The sequence below is a fragment of the Aspergillus undulatus genome (assembly GCF_047715775.1).
Source record: "Aspergillus undulatus strain CBS 261.88 unplaced genomic scaffold BDV17scaffold_16, whole genome shotgun sequence".
Lineage (NCBI taxonomy): Eukaryota > Fungi > Ascomycota > Eurotiomycetes > Eurotiales > Aspergillaceae > Aspergillus > Aspergillus undulatus.
This window is the reverse complement of record NW_027396620.1, coordinates 389,662-412,243: the sequence shown is the minus strand read 5'-3', so window position 1 is coordinate 412,243 and position 22,582 is coordinate 389,662. Positions and strand designations below refer to the sequence as shown.

General features: G+C 51.6%; 9 protein-coding genes across 9 annotated transcripts; 5 read left to right on the top strand and 4 right to left on the bottom strand.

Annotated features, from left to right (window-relative positions):
- Positions 1-477: 477 nt before the first annotated feature.
- Positions 478-2,103, bottom strand: BDV17DRAFT_297848 (glycosyltransferase family 8 protein; the record flags this gene model as incomplete). The annotated part of the gene is made up of 3 exons (XM_073763570.1): positions 1,499-2,103; positions 1,002-1,437; positions 478-937 (listed from the first exon to the last, which is right to left on the bottom strand). Exons 1-3 carry the CDS (start codon positions 1,551-1,553, stop codon positions 478-480), a joined length of 951 nt encoding a protein of 316 aa, XP_073617021.1. The 5' UTR covers positions 1,554-2,103.
- Positions 2,104-3,011: 908 nt separating this feature from the next.
- BDV17DRAFT_49955 (uncharacterized protein) lies at positions 3,012-5,430 on the bottom strand. The gene has a single exon (XM_073764650.1). The coding sequence runs from the start codon at positions 5,229-5,231 to the stop codon at positions 3,168-3,170; it is 2,064 nt and encodes a 687-aa protein (XP_073617020.1). The 5' UTR covers positions 5,232-5,430; the 3' UTR covers positions 3,012-3,167.
- A 1,325-nt stretch (positions 5,431-6,755) lies between these two features.
- Positions 6,756-9,045, bottom strand: clf1 (putative cell cycle control protein (Cwf4)). The gene is made up of 2 exons (XM_073757511.1): positions 7,122-9,045; positions 6,756-7,067 (listed from the first exon to the last, which is right to left on the bottom strand). The coding sequence occupies exons 1-2, from the start codon at positions 8,907-8,909 to the stop codon at positions 6,831-6,833; spliced, it is 2,025 nt and encodes a 674-aa protein (XP_073617019.1). The 5' UTR covers positions 8,910-9,045; the 3' UTR covers positions 6,756-6,830.
- Positions 9,046-9,065: 20 nt separating this feature from the next.
- Positions 9,066-11,339, top strand: BDV17DRAFT_260096 (U4/U6-U5 snRNP complex subunit PRP31). Its single transcript, XM_073757510.1, has one exon. The coding sequence runs from the start codon at positions 9,148-9,150 to the stop codon at positions 10,723-10,725; it is 1,578 nt and encodes a 525-aa protein (XP_073617018.1). The 5' UTR covers positions 9,066-9,147; the 3' UTR covers positions 10,726-11,339.
- BDV17DRAFT_260095 (uncharacterized protein) lies at positions 11,298-12,396 on the top strand. The gene is made up of 2 exons (XM_073757509.1): positions 11,298-12,032; positions 12,100-12,396. The coding sequence occupies exons 1-2, from the start codon at positions 11,432-11,434 to the stop codon at positions 12,264-12,266; spliced, it is 768 nt and encodes a 255-aa protein (XP_073617017.1). The 5' UTR covers positions 11,298-11,431; the 3' UTR covers positions 12,267-12,396.
- A 401-nt stretch (positions 12,397-12,797) lies between these two features.
- On the top strand, positions 12,798-13,964 carry BDV17DRAFT_281025 (uncharacterized protein; the record flags this gene model as incomplete). Its single annotated transcript, XM_073759966.1, has 4 exons — positions 12,798-13,425; positions 13,487-13,701; positions 13,773-13,865; positions 13,926-13,964. 4 exons carry the CDS (start codon positions 12,798-12,800, stop codon positions 13,962-13,964), a joined length of 975 nt encoding a protein of 324 aa, XP_073617016.1.
- An 868-nt stretch (positions 13,965-14,832) lies between these two features.
- On the top strand, positions 14,833-16,902 carry BDV17DRAFT_260088 (adenosylhomocysteinase). Its single transcript, XM_073757508.1, has 7 exons — positions 14,833-14,929; positions 14,988-15,061; positions 15,113-15,245; positions 15,300-15,426; positions 15,477-16,078; positions 16,127-16,562; positions 16,612-16,902. Exons 2-7 carry the CDS (start codon positions 15,023-15,025, stop codon positions 16,622-16,624), a joined length of 1,350 nt encoding a protein of 449 aa, XP_073617015.1. The 5' UTR covers positions 14,833-14,929; positions 14,988-15,022; the 3' UTR covers positions 16,625-16,902.
- Positions 16,903-17,194: 292 nt separating this feature from the next.
- Positions 17,195-19,212, top strand: BDV17DRAFT_281023 (SDR family NAD(P)-dependent oxidoreductase; the record flags this gene model as incomplete). The annotated part of the gene is made up of 4 exons (XM_073759965.1): positions 17,195-17,246; positions 17,329-18,026; positions 18,439-18,722; positions 18,837-19,212. The coding sequence occupies 4 exons, from the start codon at positions 17,195-17,197 to the stop codon at positions 19,210-19,212; spliced, it is 1,410 nt and encodes a 469-aa protein (XP_073617014.1).
- Positions 19,213-19,738: 526 nt separating this feature from the next.
- On the bottom strand, positions 19,739-22,498 carry BDV17DRAFT_260083 (C2H2-type zinc finger protein). The gene is made up of 7 exons (XM_073757507.1): positions 22,158-22,498; positions 20,745-22,101; positions 20,558-20,698; positions 20,432-20,508; positions 20,354-20,381; positions 20,233-20,295; positions 19,739-20,150 (listed from the first exon to the last, which is right to left on the bottom strand). Exons 1-7 carry the CDS (start codon positions 22,230-22,232, stop codon positions 20,023-20,025), a joined length of 1,869 nt encoding a protein of 622 aa, XP_073617013.1. The 5' UTR covers positions 22,233-22,498; the 3' UTR covers positions 19,739-20,022.
- Positions 22,499-22,582: the final 84 nt, after the last annotated feature.

Genomic DNA, 22,582 nt, shown 5'->3' with positions numbered 1-22,582 from the left:
AGGCATTCACTCAAGGCTTCAGGAACAGCTCCTTGTTGGCGAGACTGGGGATCCAGGATACTGGGAAGAAAGAGGTAATCAAGGGTGACCGCTAATCATGCATGAATGTCACACGGGATTCCACTCTGTCAAGTACTGTAGAGGACGATGGGAAATATCAGTTGATGACCTTCAAAGGTGCTTTTGATGGTGAAGAGACAGGAAAGGCAGGAACCGTACGCATCGAGGTACGTTGCAGCACTCTGGAAAGGAGCAAAGGAAACTGCATCACTTGAAGACAATGTGTGGCCCTCACCTATAAATGCTGTGAAGGTATGTTGCTGGTCTAAATGCCTATTGCAGGTACGCCGATGAGCTTATCTCTCGTGGTTAGGGCTCAATCAGCCTTATCACTCAAGACGCTGTCTGCATCTGTTATTTCCACCTTGCAGCAAAAATGAACGCCCTATCATGTCCTTGAATCACCGAGAAAAAAAATCAAAATCCATCAATCAGTCCTCTCATCTTCTCCTTTTTCACCCGCTCCTCATTCAACGCCCACCACCATCCATGCGACAAATCCTTCCCACAATAATCCTTATCCTCATTCCACGGCTTCGGGCTAAGTATGTAATGAACGTTCTTGACATCCTCGGCCCTCCAAATAACATCATGGACGCCGTTCCACCGTAACGTTTTCAGTGCATTGTAGATGTACGGAAGAGCCACCCAGCGGCCGCTGAACAAGTCGCCGAGAAGAGACTGGTCTGCGAAGTCGTAATTGGATGTTGCGGATGAAGAAAGCTGCGTGACGATCTTGTTGTAGATTCCTTGAGATGGGTTCACGACTTGGAGACCTCCGTTGGGGATGCCTAGGCCCGTGCTTGCTGAAGGTCCGGTGGCCTTTGCAGTGTCGGGTGAGGCGTGCTGGGTGGTATATGCGCAGTTGGTGGGGGTCCTTGCGGTAATCGTCAGCGTTTCTGCTATTCTCGTCATCAATTCTTCCAGAGGAGATATCCTACCAGTCTTCAGGATAATGTGGCTTCCGAAGCGGATTACAAACACAAGCATGGCAAGCAGCAAAAACCCGACTTCCTGCACCGGCCGACTCCGGTTCATCCAGCTCGATATCCATCAGCTCATCCATATTCTGGAGAACCACCATATCACTATCCAGCTGTACCACACGATCATACTCCACGAGAGAGAATGGAGTAAGCTTGCTCCAGCAGTCGTAGAAGCGCGCGTCGTTGGCAAAATCTTTCGGTACGGATGGGAGGAGGTAGGGAACGTGTTTCTTTGCTATGCCTCTAGTGTCGAGGGCTGCATGGCCGTTGGCGGGGAATGAGTCTGTGTAGAGTACGAGGAGAGGGTATTTTGAGCCTACCCGTCGTAGGGAGTACTCGAGCGTTAAGAGGCCAGGGAGGTAGTTTGTGTTTGTGATGAGAGTGGTCCAGACTGGAATTACCGGGCTATGAGCATGAAATTGATAGATTTCTGGTTCGATAATAGTACATACCTTTCTTTCCATTGTCTTTCCGAGCTTCACTGCGGACGTCGTCGTTGCTGGTCATGGCTGCAACTGTCTGAGAGCCAAAGAGCAGGTGTTCGTGGTCTTAGCTGGAAGCAAGAACACTTAACATACGCATACCGGTGGAAGGCCGAAAGCAGTCACACTTCAGATAGAGGTGCAGATAGATCAAAGGAGATGTGGATGATAGAGACCAGTGTGAAGAAAGACGGTTGCGCCTGGGTCAGTGCTGGGACAAGGATATATCAACCGCTGCACTGGACGCCCAAGTACCTGGATTTCTGGAAAGAGAGAAAGAAGATGCTCACTTTTCTGCTTGAGAGAAGCGTGGAAGGTTCTTCCTCTTTCCCCCTCAAGATAGCACCAGACTACGCTTAAACCTATCAAAAGATTGGCCAGCACGCAAATGAATGCAAGCTCGCTATATCCGCTTCCTCATGGAGCCACCACAATGAGACCGAACACCTCCCTATCTTAAGCTCTTTTAGGATCAATATCAACGCCAGTCAAGGAAATCCCATCGCCCATCCCTACACCACGAGTACTAACTACCACTACAATTGCACCTCTAGCCCAGACACCCTTGCTACTCAGCCTCCCTTCCATCTATTAAATCGAAAAAAAAAAGGAGAGCCTGTCACCGGACACAAAACTCATCCACTTCTACGGTCTCTGCGACAAAAAATACTCTCTCCATCAGTGGCGAGGTCGTCATTGCGCTGGCCAGAATGTTTCTGATGGAGTAGAGCGTTGAGCTGGAATATCAGTTGTATCATGCTTTTTCGTTGTAGATGTACTTGTGTTGGATTTAGTCGGTTGGGTTGTTGGGGAAAAGAGCCCGTGGACGCACGAACGGGTTCGTCGGTAGCGCGGCTCGGCCCATACTTCATGGAGACACGGCAGTCGATCTGAAACAACTCGGTAGATACTGGTAGGTAGCGGCTGATATCTACCCCATATAATACTCAGACAGCCGTAGACTACATAGAGGACGACGGTCGAGGATGCAATCAATTCCATTTTATCCCAACCATGCCATAAAGCACGGCAGAATACCAATTAGCCAGATCGCCGACAAGAAATTTCAAATCAAGCCCAACCCAGAGATCAACAGAAGAAAATCACGACATACACCACATACAACCAAACCGGCGCGATGTAATCTCTATGTACAATGCAATGATGTACGGCAATCACACGAACAGGAACACCAACACAGAGGGTGGAAAAGAGATGGCATAAAATGGATATCAAGAACAAAAGCAGGCCAGGCTGTATTAGATGTCAAGGAAGGTTGCGAAGGCAATGCGAATGCGAGGACGAATAGAAAATGTAGATATGTATGAAGAAAAAGAGTCGCTGAGAGCGCAATGTGTGTGAATCAAATCAAATCGGATCAAGCACAGCGCCGCGCTTATGATTGAGATGAGGTTGGGTCGCAGTGGTGTTAATAGGAAGGGAAAGGCACGAGTGTTGCCTCGCGCTGTTCCATTGTTTTTTTTCGAGTGCGCGGTGTGATATAAGGATTGAGGTTAGAGAGTGAGAGGACGTGCTGCTGCCCTTGACATTGATCGGATAAGAGGTAATGACTGACGAGGGGAACGGATTGAAGGAGTGGTGTTAGGGCAGCAATGTCCAAAAGGAGGATGGTCTGGTTCTATCGGTCGGCATTGAGGTTCAGCCAGCTCATATCCGAATTGACGTTGTTCCGTGGAAGAGGCTGGCCCTCGGGAATGATAATACTGGAGCCTCGAGTGTTCGTACGAGCCGAGTCATGCTTTCTCCAATCGACAGTCGAAGGCGCCGCGGTAGAGGTAACATCCCGCGTGCTACCAGGATTGTAGAAACTCCTGCTGTAGTTACTGCTCGGGGGACGGCCAAGCCAACTGCGTTCTCGCGCATCGTGGTACCGATCGTCGTCATCAGAGTTGATGCTAGCAGTTTCCGCGCTGGCGCTGGAAATCCGGGCCGATTGACTCTGGGGAATCGCGATCTGCCGGCCGTCTCTGACGGATGTCGCGAATTCGGTCGTAGGGCTGCCGCTGTTGACTCGCCCAAGCGGCGTTGGTTCTGCCAGAAAACTCGTTTGAAGAGGCGGGAGGGAATTGGTATTGTTCTCTCCCGGCCAAATGGTGGCTTTTGAACCTCTCGTTGAGTCGAACGGGGACTGGATACCAACCAAGGTTGGGGTAGTATGGTTGTCCTGGAAGTATTTGCCCCAACCTTCGTCTGTCGTGCGGTCACCAGGACGTACAGGAGACTCTCCAGCTTCGATGACTTTATCATCCCAGTCTGCGCTGTCACGGGACTGGATATTGTTGAGAGGACTCGGCCGTGCGGGCTGATTCTTTTGCATGTACTGAGGGAGTGAACCAGCAGTTTTGGGGGACTTTTCATCGCCCATGTTTCCTGAGAAAATGGCCAACGAATCCACGGATGAAGCTGCTTTCGGTGCCGGGCTCTGCGCCATAGGATAGGCTGATCGGGTCAGAGGTTCTACGCCCTGGTCCTGGAAGCTCAGCCGATCCTTGTCCGCACCAGCCGCTTGCCTCATCTTCTCCTTCTTTCTCTTGATGTAGAAGAGTATGAGGACTAGGATGATAGCAACACCTGCAAGACTTCCTAGCACTGCACCAAGGATTACGCCAATGTTGTCGTCATCCGTACCGTCGCCTACCGTTGGTAGTACAGAGGATGACTCTGATGGAGTGGCCGTAGGTGTCGATGATGCTGTTGGTGTCAATCCGAGGATATCTTCTTCAGACTTGTCACCGTAGAACAACTTGGTCGAGTTGACCCAGCTGCCTCCCTCGGGTGCCGACTGGTTGAAGATCGAGAGGGTGTCGGTACCACTGCCACCTGACAACACTACCAATTGGTCGCCAGAGTTGCTTTGAGCAAAGGAGAAACCCTTTTCGATTGAAGTCGGCGCCAGAGAATCATCATCCTCCCTTTTCCGTTTCTTAGATTGAGCCGGGTCTGCCGGGTCTGGTTTGAGTTCGTAGTCACCGACCGTGACCGGTGAAGCGTTGGAGTTGAAAGTCCGCAGTCGATAATTTCCATCTGGTTGGCTGAAAAGGGCAGTCTTTACGCCGTTAGGGTAAGAATAGTCCGAATCACTATACCCGTCAGAGTGCCATTTTGTCTTTGAATTCCAGAAATTAACTGCCGTTGGATCCTCATTACCTCCAAACAACACAGCTTGTTCATCGCTCCAGGTAAGAAGGTTGGGGTTGTTCGAAGAAGCAGGAGCAGTAGAGTCGGCCTCAAAAATGTAATCTGGCTTGGTGCTCAATTTGAAAGTGTCGGCAGAACCATCTGAATTCTTACCATCCCTAGTACCGCCATATATCAATAACGTGGAGATGGCTTTCAGGTAGACAGCGGCGTGGCCAGTCCGGTTCGCGAGGTCGGCTTGTGCAGGCATGGTTTTCCACTTCTTATCAGCGAAAGAGTATCGTTGCCATCCTGGCGCATCCGAGTTTCCCGAAGTCCCTCCAATCACGTAGAGTGCTTGTTGCTGTTCGTTGCCATCAATGTCACCAGTTACACATGCCGCGTCGGAGACGAGCTCAGCACCATCCGTGGGCAATTCCTGCCATTTGGCGTCGAGCTCGAGAGGAATGAAGGCGAATCCATTTTCAGAGAGGGTGTAAAGAGTGTTATTGTGAATAACGGAGCAGTGGCCCTCCAGCTTCGCGGGCGGTTTTGGCACAAGCATGGTGCTCAATTGATGTCGAAAGTCAGATCGAGTCTTCGAGTATACCAGCTGAAGATAGGACCTGGTGGGTAACCAGCCACCCGAAATGAATGTGGTCGGGGAAGGGGTTAAGGGGGGAGGTGAGGTGACTAGACTGCCAGAGTCCTATCTCATGATATCGAGGGGGTTAAAGGCCGTCTCCGAGGACGATGGTGGTGCTCGAGACCTTCCTCGACGAGTGACGGATGCAGTTGGGTTACAGAACGAACGAAGGTCAATCGAGATTGGCAGCAGACATCGACGGAATGATAGCCTCAGAGGGAGCGAAGGAAAGGACGAGAAGAAGGCGACCTGGTGGCTGTCAATCGGAGGATTCTCAGGGGCTGGAATAGTTTGGAAGTATAGGGCGACCGATGCACGATGTCAAACCGGCAGGAAAAGAAAACGAGAGACGAGACCGCAAGGGTCGATGAAGACGAAAAGCAGAGACAAGAAGGAGTGAGGTCTGGGAGAGAGGACTCTGAGGAGAGGAAACAGGCAGGGCAGCGGAGAAGACCGAGTCAGGGGAGGAGAGGGCCAGGGTGGGCGGTCCTAGTAGTGGGAGTAGTGTGGGAGAAGTGTGGGAGACAGATTAATTAATTTGGCAATTGTATGGGCGAACACTGCCTGCTGAAACAACGGCCCCAGCAAGGACCAGCAGGAATTCTCTCACCTTCAGACTTAACTTCTTCAACAACCCAGGCAGTTCAAAGATTGATAAAAAGGATGGAAACAGGGGAATGCCGAATTCGAGGGCAGGTTGAAGCGACTACAAGAGATCGACTCGGAGGGGCTCGGAGGGAGAGAGCGTGACACGACAGGAGGAAGAAGAATGAGGTGACAGAAGGACAGAAGCTGGGCGACCACGCGACTGGACCAGCACACACTCACAGAATCAGAGTCAATCAGGCGTACCAAAGTACCACGGACTCGACGTCAGGGTCAGGAATAGACGGACGGGTTGATATCAAACCTGTTTGTTTATTCCGTAGGCGATCCTTAGTCCTTACAGACAGCAAGGGTCCGTGGATGCCGTTCAGGGGCAAAGCGGTCATCCCACTTTGGCTCTCGCGATCCATGGTCGGTTGCCTTTAAAATTTACAGCACGAACTCTAGAGCCTACAGTCACGATACGTCAGACCGAAGATGTCAATTTCTGAGCACAAAGATGTCGGCAGCTGCTTCAGGGACCGGGCTCTCGTGAAGCCAAACGTCTTTCCAGCAGTCCAATAGCTGGAGGCTTGTTCCTGCGGTTCCTGCAGATGCCTGTGAGTGGCAGACCGTCGTGGCCACTCACAGCGCCCGAGCCCGCGCGCTGATCGTCAGCCCGACAGGGACCTCACGAGTGCTGCCTGCTTTTATTCCCATTGGCTGCTGATTTTTCTTTTCACGGGTGCTCTGACGCGTGATGAGTTGGTGGCGCGATTATTCTTCGAGTCTGACCTGAATGTAGGGATACTGACTCTGGAGATGGTATACATTTACAGATCATAAAGAGTAATAATATTACTGGAGAGACGTCCATGGACATTTTTATTAGATTGATCTTCATGATCATAGACTCCATATGTACTAACAATGTCACTGCCCACCAGACTCCTGCTTCCATTGGTGCGCCATCCGCAGCAGCTTCGACAGATTGGCCGCCGACTGGTCGTCCGCTGGGAACACATAGTCCATATACTCTTCGTACCGGTCGTCGTCCAACTTGCGCCGCTTCTTGACCCGCCGGGGCATCTGTTTCTCGATCTTGTCGATATCCTCGGGCGATCCATGCGTATGTTCGAATGACCGCCATGCGTTGAGCAATTCCACACGCTGCACGCAAGTTAGCACCTCATTATCACAAACGCCAATACGAAGACAACTTGCCTCTTCTTTGAGGTCCTTTTCCTTGAAGACCTTGTGGGCACGCTCAAAGACAGCTCGGGCGCGTCGCTTGGCCTCGTCGCTGATCGGTCGCTCTTCCTCTTCCTCCTCCTCCTCCTCTTCTTCCTCGTCGGGCACGTTTATTTCGAATCGAGCGTAATTAATCCAAACCTTGACGTGATCGGTCTTTTGCAAAAGCCGTTCGTATAGTTGCCGCTCACGTTCAAACTCCCCTTCATCATCCTCAAAATCAATGTAGCACTTCCAGACAATCTCCGGCATGTCAAGGGTTGGCTGCTCGATCCCAAGCTCAAAAATGGCTCTCGTGCGATCGCTGTCGTCCAAGCCGCGCTCCAACTCGGCATACTTGATCCAGGATTGACTGTTAGACGGATTCCACTCAATCTGCTTCTCGTACAGCGTCCGGCACCGTACAAACTCGAAGAGTTGACGTTCCAAGTCGATATATCCACGGAAAATTTTGTCCTTTGGGCACATGCCAAGCGCCTGGCCGAGAGTTTTTCGGGCCGCTTGTAGATTCAGTTGCCGCACCTCGAATTGTGCCTTCATCAGCCAGACCTTGGCGAATGTAAACTTTCGGTGGGGGATGAGCTTTAGGCATTCCGCATAGACTTGACGCGCGCGGTCGATATCCTTGGCCTCCATCTCTTCCCAAGTAGCGTAGAATATCCACAGGTAAATATACCGCCGCCAATGTCGCTTTTCCTGGGAAGGAGGAATCTGTGCAATCGCCCGTTCGTAGACATCCCGGACTCGCTCCGGATCCCCAGAGGTCTCCTCCAGCCGCGCAAAGTCGAACCAGACGTCGTAGTTACGTGGGTTTTCCTTCACCTGCTCCTCGTATTGAACTCTGCGCTTCGAAAGAATGACATTCTCCACGCCTTCTCGATCACCGAATTGTTTTTCAAAGGTAGTATAGGCCTTGTGAAGAGTGACGGATTTTGAGCGAGGTAACCGGTCGAGAGCATATTTGTAAATGGCTCTGGCGCGCTCATACTCCTTGAGCCTCGCCTCGAACTTGGCATAGGCAATGAACAGCTTCTCGTCCATGAAATCCTCGCCTAATGTTTCCACAGCGACTCCGTATACTTCTCTCACCAAGTCACTGGTGCCGTTCTCCTCCTCGAAGCGAGCCCACTTGATCCAGTTCCTCGGCTCGGGATGCACGATTGTGAACCGCTGGAAAATCGCCCGTGCTCTCTCAAACTCGTTGTATCTCTTCTCCAACTTGATATAGGCACTCCATGCACCCTCCTCTGGCTCCCATGACATCCACCTCTCAAATACCTGCCGCGTACCCGGAATATTCCCCAATGTCTCCTCCATATAGACATACTTGTACCAAAGCTTGTCCACGCGCGGCAAAATCGTAACGGCACGATCGAGCAAGTTCCTTGCATGATTGATATTCCGGTTCCGCATTTCCGACTCGATATACCGAATCCAAAGTGGCACATGCGTCGAAGTGACGTCCAGCGCCCGTTCAAAGATAGATCGCGCCCGGCGGAATTCCTTCTGTTCGAGCTCCCACGCGGCGTACCGCATCCAGTTGTTCATGTTGATCCTGTTTCGCCGTACATAGTCTTCGAACTCCTTTCTCTTGCGACCTTGGTATTCGTGTAATTCTTCCAGATCAGCGAACCGTTGCGTCGGCGCCTGCAGCGAAGGCTCTTGCCGGTCAACAGCTTCGCGGAGCAGCTGCTCCGCTGAGATCTGGACCGGCGCAGCGGCCTTGTTCTTGACCCTTGGAGGGCCGCGCGATGCCTCCATATTGACGATGAGCGAGGTCAAAAGAAGATGCGCGGAAAGACGAGAAAGTTGACGATGTATGCTCCAGTCGACTGCGTCCCAAAATCGTTAAAGGTGTGCTAGTGGTTTATCCCGCCACCCGTACTCCGATAGCTCCGCTGACTCAGCTCCAATAGCGCAGCGGCAACTTTTATGATGAAATTCAACCTTCTCGAATTATACCCTGCAAACTTGTGGTACTGCATCGGTGGAATACATCATGTCGAACGCTGAAGAGCTTCTCAGAGATTTCGAGGACGATGATGACTTTGAGAACGCTGAGGGAGTAGAGGAAGCTGAGGGCGCCGAGGCTATCGAGGAAGATCAGGACGAAGAACAACTGCTCCAGGAGCCGGCGGAAGAAGTTACGAATGAGTTTGACGTCGCGATATCAACAGCAGATGAATTAACGCGACTACATAAATCACTACGCGATCATTACTCCATACGGTTTCCGGAACTCGAAACACTTGTGACGAATTCTATCGATTATGCGAAAACGATTGCGATTCTCAAAAATGGTCCCTTGAAGGACATCAAGGCCCTATCGACATCATCAGACAATATTGTCGGAGCGCCCTTAAAGTCGATATTGGATGGTCCGACACTGATGGTCGTCGCGGTGGAAGGTACAACCACTCGAGGGCGCGAGATGACCGAGGCAGAATTAAAGGTTGTTATGGATACCTGCGAGAGGATTTTAAAACTGGATCGAGAGCGCACTGCTCTAACGCAGAGCATTCAATCCCGCATGAGCCAGATCGCTCCCAACCTGGCAGCGTTGATTGGACCGGAAACTGCAGCTCAATTCCTCAACCAGTCCGGAGGATTGCGCGAGCTTGCTAAGATCCCGGCATGCAACTTGGGCGCCCAAGGCTCAAAGAGAAAGGAGGGTCTAGGATTCGCTACGAACATTGGTATCAGGTCACAGGGTTTCCTTTACCATTCGGAACTCATCCAAGACATTCCCAACGACCTGAAGAAGCAGGCAATTCGCATCGTCTCCGCCAAAATGGTTCTTGCTACTCGGGCCGACGTCTCACAGTATAGCCCCGACGGCTCTTTGGGAGAGGACCTAAAGCAGCAATGTTATCAACGGTTGGAGAAACTGACCGAACCTCCTCCAAATTCTGGCACCAAAGCCCTCCCTGCCCCAGACGACAAGCCTTCGAGAAAGCGGGGCGGTAGAAGAGCGCGAAAAGCCAAGGAAGCCGTGGCGATGACTGAACTTCGCAAGGCGCAGAACCGTGTTGCGTTCGGCAAGGAGGAAGCCGAAGTTGGCTACGGTACTGGCGAAGGAACCGTCGGACTCGGTATGATGGGACAACAAAACGACGGGCGCATCCGAGCGACACAGATCGACCAAAGAACAAGGGCAAAGCTGAGCAAATCCAACAAGGGCTGGGGCGCAGCTACCCCAGCCAGCGGGACTGCTTCGTCCCTGCGCACGTTTGGTCAGGGCCCCAGTGGAACGGCAAGTGTCCTGCAAGCAAAGGGTCTCCGCTCCTCAGGTATCGGGACTACATTTGGTGGTGCGGCAGGTACAGCCAGTACTATCGCATTCACTCCAGTGCAGGGTCTCGAATTGGTCGACCCCAAGGTGCAAGCCGAGCTCAGTCGTAAGCGCAAGGCAGAGGAAGACCGATGGTTCAAATCAGGCACCTTCACCCAGGTCGGTGGACAGACTCCCAAAAATTCGTCGGAGACCAAAGACGGGTTCATAGTTCCTGCCTTACCTACGAAGAGGGTCGACACCGGTGCAGACAAATTGGGCCCTCCACCACCCCCTGCAAAATAAGAATTTGTCTCTGTCATTTTCCTTCTCTTTGTCCTCCAGTGTGAGCATTATACGGCGTTTGAAACGAGGGTTCGGGCTCGCATGATACCATCAATAATGCATGATAGCTTAAAACCAGAGATTCTATCAATCTCCATTCAAAACTCAACGCACATTAGATAGACATCTGTAGTAAAAGTTCAAACCCCGTGCCCCGCACTCCAGGATCCCCAGGGGCACCAAACCAATGGGGCGAACGCGATCTCCAACCTAACGCAAACCCTCCGAACTCCGAACCCTGCCAAACCAACCGCCGAGGCCGAATCTCGGTAAGGCAGCACTCCTACTAAGAAACCAAGACCTCAAAAAGACGGTGAGGCCTTGACTTCTTGAAACAAACGATGGAAAGATGTCGCAATACTAATATTGACACGGGCCGTGGCGATGCAATTGGGGATGCAACCGGGTGATGTTCTTCCCATGGGAGATTTCGCCGTCGCATTGCGTGCTTTGGCTCCATTCTCACCTTCATCTTTTGTTATTAAGGACGGCGATTGAGTCAACTTCTTTGTGAGGGTATAAATTGTCGGGTCTTTTTTTTTTTTTAGACTCTTGATCACCTCATGATTTGGGTTTTCGCTTGACATAGACCATAGAAGTGCCTTTTTCGCGTTGTCATTTCGGCGTTGACCGAGCATTACCTTACCTGCCAGCCAAAAGATATAGAATGGCCTCTGCAGTTGCATCTATACCCCCTGTGACCGCAACCAATGCGCTAGACAGCTCGGTCGACCACAAAGTCTCACCAATAAATACAACGATACCTCTAGAGGTAGCCGACGAGTCTGCGCTTTCTTCCATCTCCTCAAAATACGAGCCCGAGTCTGAATCTCAACTCCATCCACCGTCAGATCCAGACAACCTAGGGCTCACCAGCACCAAACCAAACCATCTCGTCACATCCCCCTACACCACCCCCGAACACCAACTCGATCTCTCAACACTCGACACAGCAAACCGCCTCCTCGCACAAGCTCTAACAGCATTGACAACGACACGCCCGGACTATGCGACAGCGCCGTACGTCGAGTCCTTCAACTGGAGCATGGTCGTCGAGAAATTGCACTCTCTTGCATCTCAAGAGAGTGTCAAATGGAAGCGAACAAGCTTCTACGTGGTCGCGTTCCGCTCAATCCTCCGCGCCAATGCAGACGGTGACAGGCTGCATTTGCTCGATGAGCGGTCGCATGCGGAGGCTGTGAAGAGTGGCGGGCTGCTAAAGTATTGGTTTGGGAGTAAGAATGAGCGGAGAGAGAATCTTGCTACTTGTATGTTTAACTCATGACCCCTTCATACCTACCGCATCTTCTGGTTTGCTGACTATGGGTGGCGCAGGTGTATGGAGGAATCGAGAAGACGCAAAAGCTGGCGGGACTGGGCCGTGGCATGCGCAGGCGCGTGGGGCGGCGAGGACGATGTATGAGAAGATTGAATTCACGACGATGGAACTTGTCTTGGGGGTTGGTGTTGGGGAGTATGTGTTCAGAGCTTGGAAGGATTAATAATTGTTTGAAACGGGACGGAATGGATGGTTTTATGATATGATATGACATCGACATGTGGGAGTCGCGGCGTTGGACATGGCGTTAGATATCCTGCATTACTCTAATAGGAAGATTACTACATGCGGAATTACTCTAAGTAGAAAGTTTCCTACTTCATCTGGCAGGGAAACTCCATGGCCTCGACCCCAGGATCCGGGACCTCGGGAAAGGGTATCTTTCCCCGGATTTGAACATCGGTCTGGAATTAATCTGGGATCTTTCCACGAAGGGGTAGATAAATCCTCCACTCACAGTGGATGTTTTGCGATACAGCTCCCAATGATGCACCCACTTCACTGGGTCCAGCGCAGCGCTCAGGGTTGGAGAAGGCGGGGTAAGCTACCTGAGCTCGGGGTGATGGAAGGCGAGGAACTATCTATCTCGAGAACTATTTGAATGGCCTCGATTCTCGAGGTATGTTTCCCATCTCACTCCATCTATCTGACTTTCCTTGCTCCAGAGCAGTCAGACTTACAACATTCATCCACCATGCCAGGCGTCCTAACCGAAACCCTCGCCGTCAACGACGGCCCCTTGACCTCCGAAAACACCGCCCTCCTCCGCCCCTCAGACCCCTCCCTGCCCCTCGAAGAGCTCCGCGCCCGCTACGAGAAGGATGGCTACCTCTTCCTCAAGGGCGTTCTCCCGCGCGAAGACGTCCTCGAATGCCGCCGCCAGTACTTCACCTACCTTCAGCCAACGCAAGTCCTAAAAGAAGGCACCGACCCGGTTCAGGGAATCTTCAACCCAACCAGAGACCCCGAGCACTACCCCGGTATTGGCGCCGGCTCGAAGGAAGGGAATGGCCGGCCCGGCGGCCCATCGGCGGATCAGTTCGTGGACCGCGCGATAGAGGCGCATTATAAGGAGTGGTATGTCCATAAGCTAGTGCGCCACCCGGCGCTGTACGAGTTCGTGTCGAAGTTTACGGGGTGGGGGGAGGATACATTGACGTTTAACCGGACGTTGTTGAGGAATAATACGCCTGGGACGAAGCCAATTGGTGTCCATTATGACCAGATCTTCTTGAGGCATGGCGAGCCGACTAGTGTGACGGCTTGGGTACCCATCGGAGATGTTAAGGTGAATGGGGGTGGGTTGATCTATCTTGAGGATGGTATGTCTACTCTCAAGCAAGTGGACCGTGCCCAAAGGTTTTGCTGATGCATGGTGACTAGGCGACCCCGTCGGCTTGAAGATCGAAGAAGAGTTCACGGCCAAAGCCAAAAGCGCCGGCTTGACGGACGAAGAAGCTCGCTCGGCCTTTAACTCGAATATGATGAATACAGGCCTGCTATCTGAATTCCCAGCCGAGTTCGCAAAGCAGCATAACCGGCGCTGGCTGGTCTCCGCCTATGAAGCTGGCGATGTTGTCCTGCATAAACCTCATGCGGTATGCTGAACCCAGACTCGTCGATTGAGGAGTACATTGAAATTGAGGTCGAGACTAATGATAATGAATAGATCCACGCTTCGACTATAAATAAGGACCCCGAGGGTGTTATCCGTCTCGCCACGGATCTGAGATTCTGTGACTCCTCGAAGCCGTATGATAAGGTATGTCAAGCAGTTCTCCGAACTTCCAGCCGAGTTGATGTTGATTCTAACGTTTTGTAGCGATGGATGAATTCATACCGGTTCAATGACGGTGTTTGAGGCTTGGGAGTAATATATATAATGAGCTCTTTATTCCCATCAAAGTTGTCTCAGAATGTATTCAAATCTCAAACCAACAAGCATTGCTTAGCCCCCCTTGAGGCTCCGCTTTTTACAGGTAGAAGGTCTAAAAGTCAACTTTAAGAGTTGTGCTTACAGCGAGAATGATATTTGAGAACGCCCGGTTCCATGTCGATATTGGGACACTTTGCTGCAAGAGGCATGTGAATATGTGAAATATATGCAACTTCGCCCACCGGACTCAGCGACTCAGTAAGAATTGCCGATATAATTCGGAGAAAAATGACCGAAAACAATGATGTCTTCTGGCCACTCTGTTGTTGCCATTGCTCTCAACAGAGCCCATCCTCAAGGTGACTGATTCGAGACCGGTAGATAAAGACTGTTGCTCTCCCGAATGTGGGGCTACATTGGCAGCATACAAATACCCCGAACGTGGCTGAATCGGAGTATCCTATTCCTGACCGGCGATTCAATTGTTAGCGATGATAGATGCAGGCTGATACCTTGCTTCATGCTTACTGGGTTTCCCGCAGACTAGTGGTGAGACGGCGTGTTCTAGCAGGGTTGCGCAGAAATAATGTTGTTCTCTTCCCCAGCAACGGTCAAACCCACCTGTCTACCAAAAAGTACCGCTGTACTTAGACAACATTTGATATGCCATAGCACAATGAAACCTTTTTGTAATTTCTTTAAGAATTGTAAATTCGCTACATCAAACGATATTCTCAGTCGATTCGAAAGGAGAAAACATAATATCCAGTGTAGAAGCAGCTCTGGGCTGAGTAAGACTGACCGCCCCATCTTCTAGCCCCGCCGCCGACAACTGGACAGACAGACTCCGACCCGCTGCCCCTCTTCTTCTGCTGCTGCTCTTCCATCTTTTCTTCTCCCTTTTCTCTTCTTCTCTCCTTCAACCTCCTTCTCCCTTCCATCCTTTTCTTGTGAGATCATCTGCCATAGGATTTCCGCTGGAAAGCCAATTGCTAACAATTACTCCAGTCTCCGTCTTTCCATACATCCTTCACATAACAGCCATGGCTGCCCCCGCCCAGAAGTTCAAGGTCGCCGACATCGTACGTTTTCCTTCCAAAAGCTCCTTGAGAGGGTAAATCTAACATGAATAGTCGTTGGCTGCCTTCGGCCGCCGCGAGATTGAGCTCGCCGAGATTGAGATGCCCGGTCTTATGGCTATCCGTGCCAAGTACGGTGCCGACCAGCCTCTGAAGGGCGCCCGCATTGCTGGTTGTCTTCACATGAGTACGGAGCCTGAAGCCAAGCTTTTATGAGCAATGCTGATAATGTCTCCTACAGCCATCCAGACTGCCGTCCTCATCGAGACTCTCGTTGCTCTCGGCGCTGAGGTCACCTGGACTTCTTGCAACATCTTCTCCACCCAGGACCACGCCGCTGCCGCCATTGCTGCCGCTGGTGTCCCTGTGTACGTGAAACTCAAGACTTAAATGATCGACCTAAGACTAATTTGAGTAGCTTCGCGTGGAAGGGTGAGACCGAGGAGGAGTACAACTGGTGCTTGGACCAGCAGCTTTCCGCTTTCAAGGATGGCAAGAAGCTCAACCTCATCCTCGACGACGGTGGTGATCTTACCTCCCTTGTCCACACCAAGTACCCCGAGCAGCTCAAGGACTGCTACGGTCTGTCCGAGGAGACTACCACCGGTGTGCACCACCTTTACCGCATGCTCAAGGACGGCAAGCTCCTCGTTCCCTCCATCAACGTTAACGATTCCGTCACCAAGTCCAAGTTCGACAACCTGTACGGCTGCCGTGAGTCTCTCATCGACGGTATCAAGCGTGCTACCGATGTCATGATTGCCGGTAAGGTCGGTGTTGTTGCCGGTTTCGGTGATGTCGGTAAGGGTTGCGCTCAGGCCCTCCACACTATGGGTGCTCGCGTTCTCGTCACTGAGATCGACCCCATCAACGCCCTCCAGGCCGCTGTCCAGGGTTACGAGGTCGTTACCATGGAGGAGGCTGCTGCTGTTGGTCAGATCTTCGTCACCACCACTGGTTGCCGTGATATCCTCACTGGCAAACACTTCGAGGTCATGCGCAACGATGCCATTGTTTGCAGTAAGTCTAGTATTATTGCCCTTGCTGTACCCATAGCTAACCATCCAGACATCGGTCACTTCGACATCGAGATCGACGTTGCCTGGCTCAAGGCCAACGCCAAGTCCGTCCAGAGCATCAAGCCCCAGGTTGACCGCTACCTGATGCCCAACGGTCGTCACATCATCCTCCTTGCTGAGGGTCGTCTCGTCAACCTTGGCTGCGCCACCGGCCACTCTTCCTTTGTCATGTCCTGCTCCTTCTCCAACCAGGTCCTTGCTCAGATCGCTCTGTTCAAGGCCGAGGACAAGGCTTTCGGCGAGAAGTACCCCGAGTTCGGTACCTCCGGCAAGAAGCCCGTTGGCGTCTACGTTCTGCCCAAGGTTCTCGACGAGCAGGTCGCCTACCTCCACCTTGCTCACGTCAACGCCAAGCTTTCCACCCTCACTCCTGTGCAGGCTGAGTATCTTGGCCTCGAGGCCAAGGGTCCTTACAAGGCTGACCAGTAAGTTTCATTCCCTGCTTTGACGGAGCTTTCTACTGACTTGACGCAGCTACCGCTACTAAACATTTTCTTTTAATTTTCCGATACCCTGAGTAGACTTTTTTCAACATGATCACGATGTTACGACTAACATATGGGGTTCTTCATCAACATGGAGCTCAAAAGCATTGTCCTTCAACGGCATAAAAGTGGCATACACGGGGTTTCTGGGTAGTGTTTTGGGTTCAAGACTGGACAGGTCTAGTGGAGTATTTGCATTCAACAGTGCCATAATTTCCTAGTAGATGGGAGCTCCCGCTCATATATTTACAATACAATATAATAAGAATTTGCACTTGCATTTTTGAATGTTAAACTCCGTACATAGTTATAGTAGCGTGGCCGTTCAGCAGCTTGCCATCTTGCCATAAACTCCGCAAAGCTTGACCCATCCAAGGACATTTAACCGCTACCCCGTAGATTTGACCCTGATTCGATCGACCGGATAATATCAATGGGGAAATTTCCCGATGGTGGGGGTTCGTCCAGACAGGTGGAACATGGAGTAACAGCACAGCAAGACTATTTAACCCGGTATCCTCTCCAATTCTCCAACTCTCCTTCAACTAATTGCTCCTGAGTATCTACTAACCATGTCTCGCCCATTGGAAGGAAAATTTGGCATCGTCACCGGCGGCTCGCGGGGTAAGCTCCCTCCCCACATCTACCATATACCTAGCCACCAAGTTCATTGGAGTACATTGAGGTACTGACAATCCCCCCAAAGGCATCGGCGAAGCCATCGCCAAAAATCTCGCAAGCAAAGGCTGCTCGCTCCTCCTAAACTTCACCTCGGACTCCTCACGCTCCCGCACCGAAGAGCTATGCAAGACACTCGCATCCACGCACTCCATCCGCTGCGTCTCCGTACAAGCAGACCTGTCAACACCGGAGATCGCAACGAGACAGATCCTCGACGCCGCAGCGACTCATTTCCCCAACACGATAATCGACATCCTCATCAACAACGCAGGCGTCTCAGCCGATAGAACCCTCAACGATCAAGACAAGGGCGCTATCGACGCCCCTTACTTCAATTGGCAATACAACATCAATGTTCTTGCCCCGCTCCTCCTTACCCAAGCCGTCGCCCCGCATCTACCTAATGACCGCTCCGGCCGCATCGTGAATATCTCTTCTGTCTCTTCAAGCCTCGGGTTCATCGGGCAGAGCGTCTACGGTGGGACAAAGGCGGCCCTTGAAGCAATGACTCGTACGTGGGCTCGTGAGCTCGCGGACCGCGCGACCGTTAATGCGATCAACCCCGGTCCTGTAACGGGCGACATGTACTTCAAGACGGGCGAGGGGTTCTGGAACCAGATCCAGGGGTTCCAGGATAACACGCCGCTGAGCAAGCTTGTTGATGGGAAGGATAAGAGCATCAGGGATCCGGTCTTCCAAGAGCTGGGGTTGAGTGAGGAGCAGGTGAGACTTGTTAATGAGAAGATGGGCGGGCGCAGGCCGGCGTTTACGGAGGAGGTTGCGGGGGTTGTGGGGATGCTTTGTACGAGGGATGGCGGGTGGTGTACGGGGAGTGTGGTTTGTGCGAATGGGGGGATGAAGTTTACTCTTTGAAAGCTTTTGATCTAGACTATTGGATTACATAGAATTGATTCAATTGAGATTTTGAACACCTAGTTCATGGAAAACTGAAGGAGCGCATAGATCGGTCATCCATCGACACGTGAGATTCCGCGTCTGATTAGATAAACGTCATCGTGCATCCAGCATCATGCCATCCTCTCCTGCGACCTGTCCCCATATTTTCCTCATAATCTCACACAATAGACCTCACTGCCTAATACATACCTCAATCACCACAAAACGAACCACCAAGATGCCTCCCAAGCCATTGAGACTATCAGCCACCTCCGTCCGGAGCATCCGCCTTCCTCTCCGCTCAACTATAAGGATACCTATCCGCGGCATCTCCATTCCAACCGTCCAGCAAACGCAGAGGCTCTGGAGCTGGAAGCTTAGCTCCAATCTCAGTATCCTCTCAAAGAGCTCATCTAAAGTCACCACCCGCCCCTTCACCTCATCGACCCCCTTATACTCACCCGCAAGCTCGACATCCGGAAAAAGCCAGGCCGATCTTATTGTTGAGGAATTGCAGGAGCTGTACGTTACTCTCTTTCACACTCTCTCAATGGTTAACTACAAACCGTACCTTGCCCTCAACAACCAATCAATCGTATAATGGTAACGATGCTAATTGGATATTGTGCTTGAAAGGTACGAGACAGCCCAGGACGAACTCGAAATCGCAACCGAGTCCACAGACTCCGCAACAATCTACGCCGCCTCAGACCGTGAATCCGCGCGCGACGCGCTAAACAGCCTTGTTATTGCTTACGAGTTATACACGGGGACTTCGACGGGGCCTGGGTCGAAGGTTGAAGAGCTACAGAAGGGAGAACAGGCAGGGACGGCAGGGAAGGAGGGTGAAGAGGACGGTGCAGGTGAAGGTGATGAGAGGATTGTGGAGCTGAGTTTTGACCCGGCGGGTCTTGAGGAGGGTGTGAGGGAGGAGGTCAAGAAGAGGATTGGGCAGAGGATTAGGGAGGTGAGGAGTGCGGTTGAGGGGTTGGAGAAGCGGGCTCATGATTGATTGAGCTCGGCTTTTTTTTTTTCGGCTCGCCACTGCTCTTACTTTCAGTGTAAGTGTAGGACTTAGATGGGAGGATATATAATGTAATTGACATCAATGATGGTTCTAGGGGTGGATGAGTAAATGTCTTTGTAGATGCCCAGTGTATTTAGAACCTTTGGATGAACTGTGAGGCTGCCCATGCATATTTGCTCTTGCTACATGAATCGAACGGACTAATCAGTTGCTTGCATATAGTACTCCCGATGAGTTTACTGCGTGTCTGGGACTGGACATCCCGAGACCACCGCTGCTTGCCAAAATAGGTTTTATGTCCAGTCGTTCACGGTCGCTTTGACAAACACTCTTGACCTGATATGTGCACCTGAAGTACTTTCTCTAGCTACATCTGGCCAAACAGTACTCCATGGCTCGCTCGTTAGGATGTGGACGTGTAAGTAGAGTCTATGAATTATAGTTATGACTTTACCTAGAGAATCATCACTACAGACACAGGTACTTGATTATGACATTATATGTATGTATTGCCAGAATGACAGTGGTATCCAGTCATTAATCATCTCATCTTGTCGTATCTCAACTCGTCCCCATCCCAATCCAGCCAGTACTGTATATTACACATACTTCGCTTCCCCGCCCCATGAAATATGTATACTCGTATGAAAATATAGAGGTATTGAGGTATAGACAACAAACAGAAACGATCACGAATAGCAATATTTTCTTACCCAATTGAGGTCATCTCAACCATCCACCGAAAACGCCCTAGCGCCATATCATATCCCATGTCACCTAATCGTCATCGTCACGTTACGCCATGCTGAAAGGAACTTGAAGTGCTAACTGGCCATCAGTTGGAGACCCGAGGCCGTCGAGGAGAGGAGTGGGTATTTGGATATCTGTTTTGTGTGTTGAGCGCATGTGGCGTTTGAGTTGGTCTGGAAGGAAAGGTGTATGTTAGTACGAGTATGTCTTGGTATGTTCTCAATGGCGGCTCCGTGGGGTTAAGGAAAGGCGTACCAGGTCTAGTGAAGCTTTTGTTACAGCCAGGGTGGAGACATTTGTGTCTCCGTTCGCCATGAGCTAGTGGTTGCGTTAGCAAAGGTACGCGAAGTTAGAGTTTGGTGATTAGGAGACTTACTGAGTCTGTGGCTTGACATGTTTGACGACTTTGATATGTTGTTAGTATTGTGTATGGACAAGGCAGTTGGTGGCTTACATCTCCTGTTTGAAAATTGCAACCTGGATACGTGCACTTGAATGGTTTCTCGCCGGTATGAGTGCGTGAATGGGTTTCTGGCTTGTCAGTAGGCATCATAAAAAGAGGAAATCGGTAGTGACATACTGAGTTCACTGCTATCCGTAAATGACTTGCCACACTCCGTACACTTATATGGCTTCTCGCCGCGATGGCTCCGCTCATGGCGTTCTAGGGTTGCCTGCCGGGCAAATAGCTTTCCGCACACAGTGCATTGGAAGTTTTTGTCTGGAAGATTAGTCTTGGGTTCTGAGAATTGAGCGGGATGACATACAGTTGCTGTGCGTGAGGAAGTGGCCCTGGAGTTTCGACTTCTGCGAGAACGGCTCCCCAGGTCGGCTGCAGCCTTCCCAGCAGCAGTAGTACCCCGTCCCCTTGGCGCCGTTGACCGGTCCCATATGCCGAGAGACAAGGTGCTCTTGAAGAGCGCACGGGCTTGAGAAGGTAGCGCCGCAGCTGGTTTTGACACCCCGAGAGTTCGTTACCCATTTGCAGACGTGTGATTCGCCGTCTGCAGGCGTAAAGTCTGGGCTTGTTATTACGGACGATATACCACCATCTAAAGGAGGTGGTGTCTCGCCAGGACTAGGGAGTATGTGGGAGCTGAAGCTTGATCGGGAGTGGTGACGGGAGTAGGGAGAGTAGTGATGAGCGTGCGCGTGATGTGTTCGACAACGGTAGTTCGAACGACAGGGTCCTCTTGAGGGAAGGCTGTTGCTCGTGTAGATAGGGTTCTTCAGTAGACTGCTTATGCTGTCGTCATCGAGATGGAGGCATGTGAAGGAGTCGGATGCAGCGCCGCCGTCTAGGTTTTCAGGACAGTTTGATGCCTGGTGGACGTGGAAATGATTCGAGTAGTCCGGGCACATTCCAAGCATGTGGAAAACGTCGGAGGAGTTGACATTGTTTTGTATAGGTAACGACGGCGGCATCATGCTCTGAGTGGGAGGAGTGATAGAGGTTAGGTTCGCGGAGTGAGGATCATGGTGATAGTGGTGAGGAGGATGGCAAGGAGTAATAGCTATTGAGTCTGGGTTGAAGAACGCCCCAGAACATAGGTGGGAGTTGAGGTCCGTTGCACCATGCTCAGGTGCTTTGGACATCTGGTCTGCCTGGCACTGCTCCAGGGGAAGCGTAAAGTCGTTCTTGTCCGAAGCCATAGGTATCCCCAGCCCGAATAGGGTCTCTAGTGAGTGGTCTGTGACTTCTGGATGTTGGCTGGGATCATAACAATGCTCATCGAAACAGATAGGGGCAGGGTCGTGACAGTGAGGTTCTTCACATCCGGAAGCCGCGCAGGGTTCGTCGTCGTGGCAGTCGACAAAGCCGTCGCAGACAGAAGGGCAGGTGATGGAGCAGTTGTCAGTGTCACAGCAAGCGCTGTCGACATGGGATTCTGAGGCATTTTGGTCCTTATTAAGGCAGTAGTCCGACGCAGGCGCCACGGATGAATCTTCCGAGCTTTTCCCGTCTAGTTGAAAGGATTCCCAGTGGCATTCGAGGCAGAAGTCGTCCTTCCTGGTGTGGGAAGCCATCTTGCCTGAGATTTTTGACGAGCCCGAAGCCGAACCCGATGAGTGCTCTATGAACGAGCGGGACAACAGCAGAAAAGCATCTAATTCCTTCTCATGCTACACCGAGGGTCAGAGCTGGACAAAGCAGAGAAACAAGAGAGACGATCACATACCAATGAACGCCGGCGTTTGCGTGGGTGGGAGGGAGAGAGGGGACAGAAGCAGCCATGGTCGGCAGCCTGAGGCATGACGAAGAAGATCGTGCTGCGACCGGGAGGGCCTCTGGGGACCTTGGGGATGGCCGCAGCAAGCTTTGGCGCGAATTGGGCGAGAATTGGTGCGGATTTCTGATATCAGTGAGGACCCTGGGGACGTGGGGGAGGACCTTGGGAGTTAGCAGCACAGAGGTCCACGAATGGCAACTGGCCCATATCTCAGTCGCTCACTCACTCGATGCTGGGCACTGCACGTCGCAAGTCCACCGCAAGATGCCCACGAATCGCTCTTACTCAAGAAATTATGGCCGTTGTCGCGAATTGACAGCAACAATGGATGGCGAAATTCTCTCGCCGAATTTCGCCTGTAAATTCAGGCCTCT

Excerpts from the sequence above, each read along its gene's own strand:
- BDV17DRAFT_49955 (XM_073764650.1), bottom strand. The coding sequence starts at position 5,231 with ATGCTTGTGCCAAAACCGCCCGCGAAGCTGGAGGGCCACTGCTCCGTT.
- clf1 (XM_073757511.1), bottom strand. The coding sequence starts at position 8,909 with ATGGAGGCATCGCGCGGCCCTCCAAGGGTCAAGAACAAGGCCGCTGCG. Across the intron at positions 7,068-7,121 it reads AAAAGGACCTCAAAGAAGAG|CGTGTGGAATTGCTCAACGC; the intron begins GCAAGTTGTCTT and ends ACTTGCGTGCAG.
- BDV17DRAFT_260096 (XM_073757510.1), top strand. The coding sequence starts at position 9,148 with ATGTCGAACGCTGAAGAGCTTCTCAGAGATTTCGAGGACGATGATGAC.
- BDV17DRAFT_260095 (XM_073757509.1), top strand. The coding sequence starts at position 11,432 with ATGGCCTCTGCAGTTGCATCTATACCCCCTGTGACCGCAACCAATGCG. Across the intron at positions 12,033-12,099 it reads GAGAGAGAATCTTGCTACTT|GTGTATGGAGGAATCGAGAA; the intron begins GTATGTTTAACT and ends TGGGTGGCGCAG.
- BDV17DRAFT_260088 (XM_073757508.1), top strand. The coding sequence starts at position 15,023 with ATGGCTGCCCCCGCCCAGAAGTTCAAGGTCGCCGACATC. Across the intron at positions 15,246-15,299 it reads TGCTGGTTGTCTTCACATGA|CCATCCAGACTGCCGTCCTC; the intron begins GTACGGAGCCTG and ends TGTCTCCTACAG. Across the intron at positions 16,079-16,126 it reads CAACGATGCCATTGTTTGCA|ACATCGGTCACTTCGACATC; the intron begins GTAAGTCTAGTA and ends CTAACCATCCAG.
- BDV17DRAFT_260083 (XM_073757507.1), bottom strand. The coding sequence starts at position 22,232 with ATGCCTCAGGCTGCCGACCATGGCTGCTTCTGTCCCCTCTCTCCCTCC. Across the intron at positions 20,382-20,431 it reads GCAATTTTCAAACAGGAGAT|TCGTCAAACATGTCAAGCCA; the intron begins GTAAGCCACCAA and ends AACATATCAAAG. Across the intron at positions 20,296-20,353 it reads CATGTCAAGCCACAGACTCA|CTCATGGCGAACGGAGACAC; the intron begins GTAAGTCTCCTA and ends CGCAACCACTAG.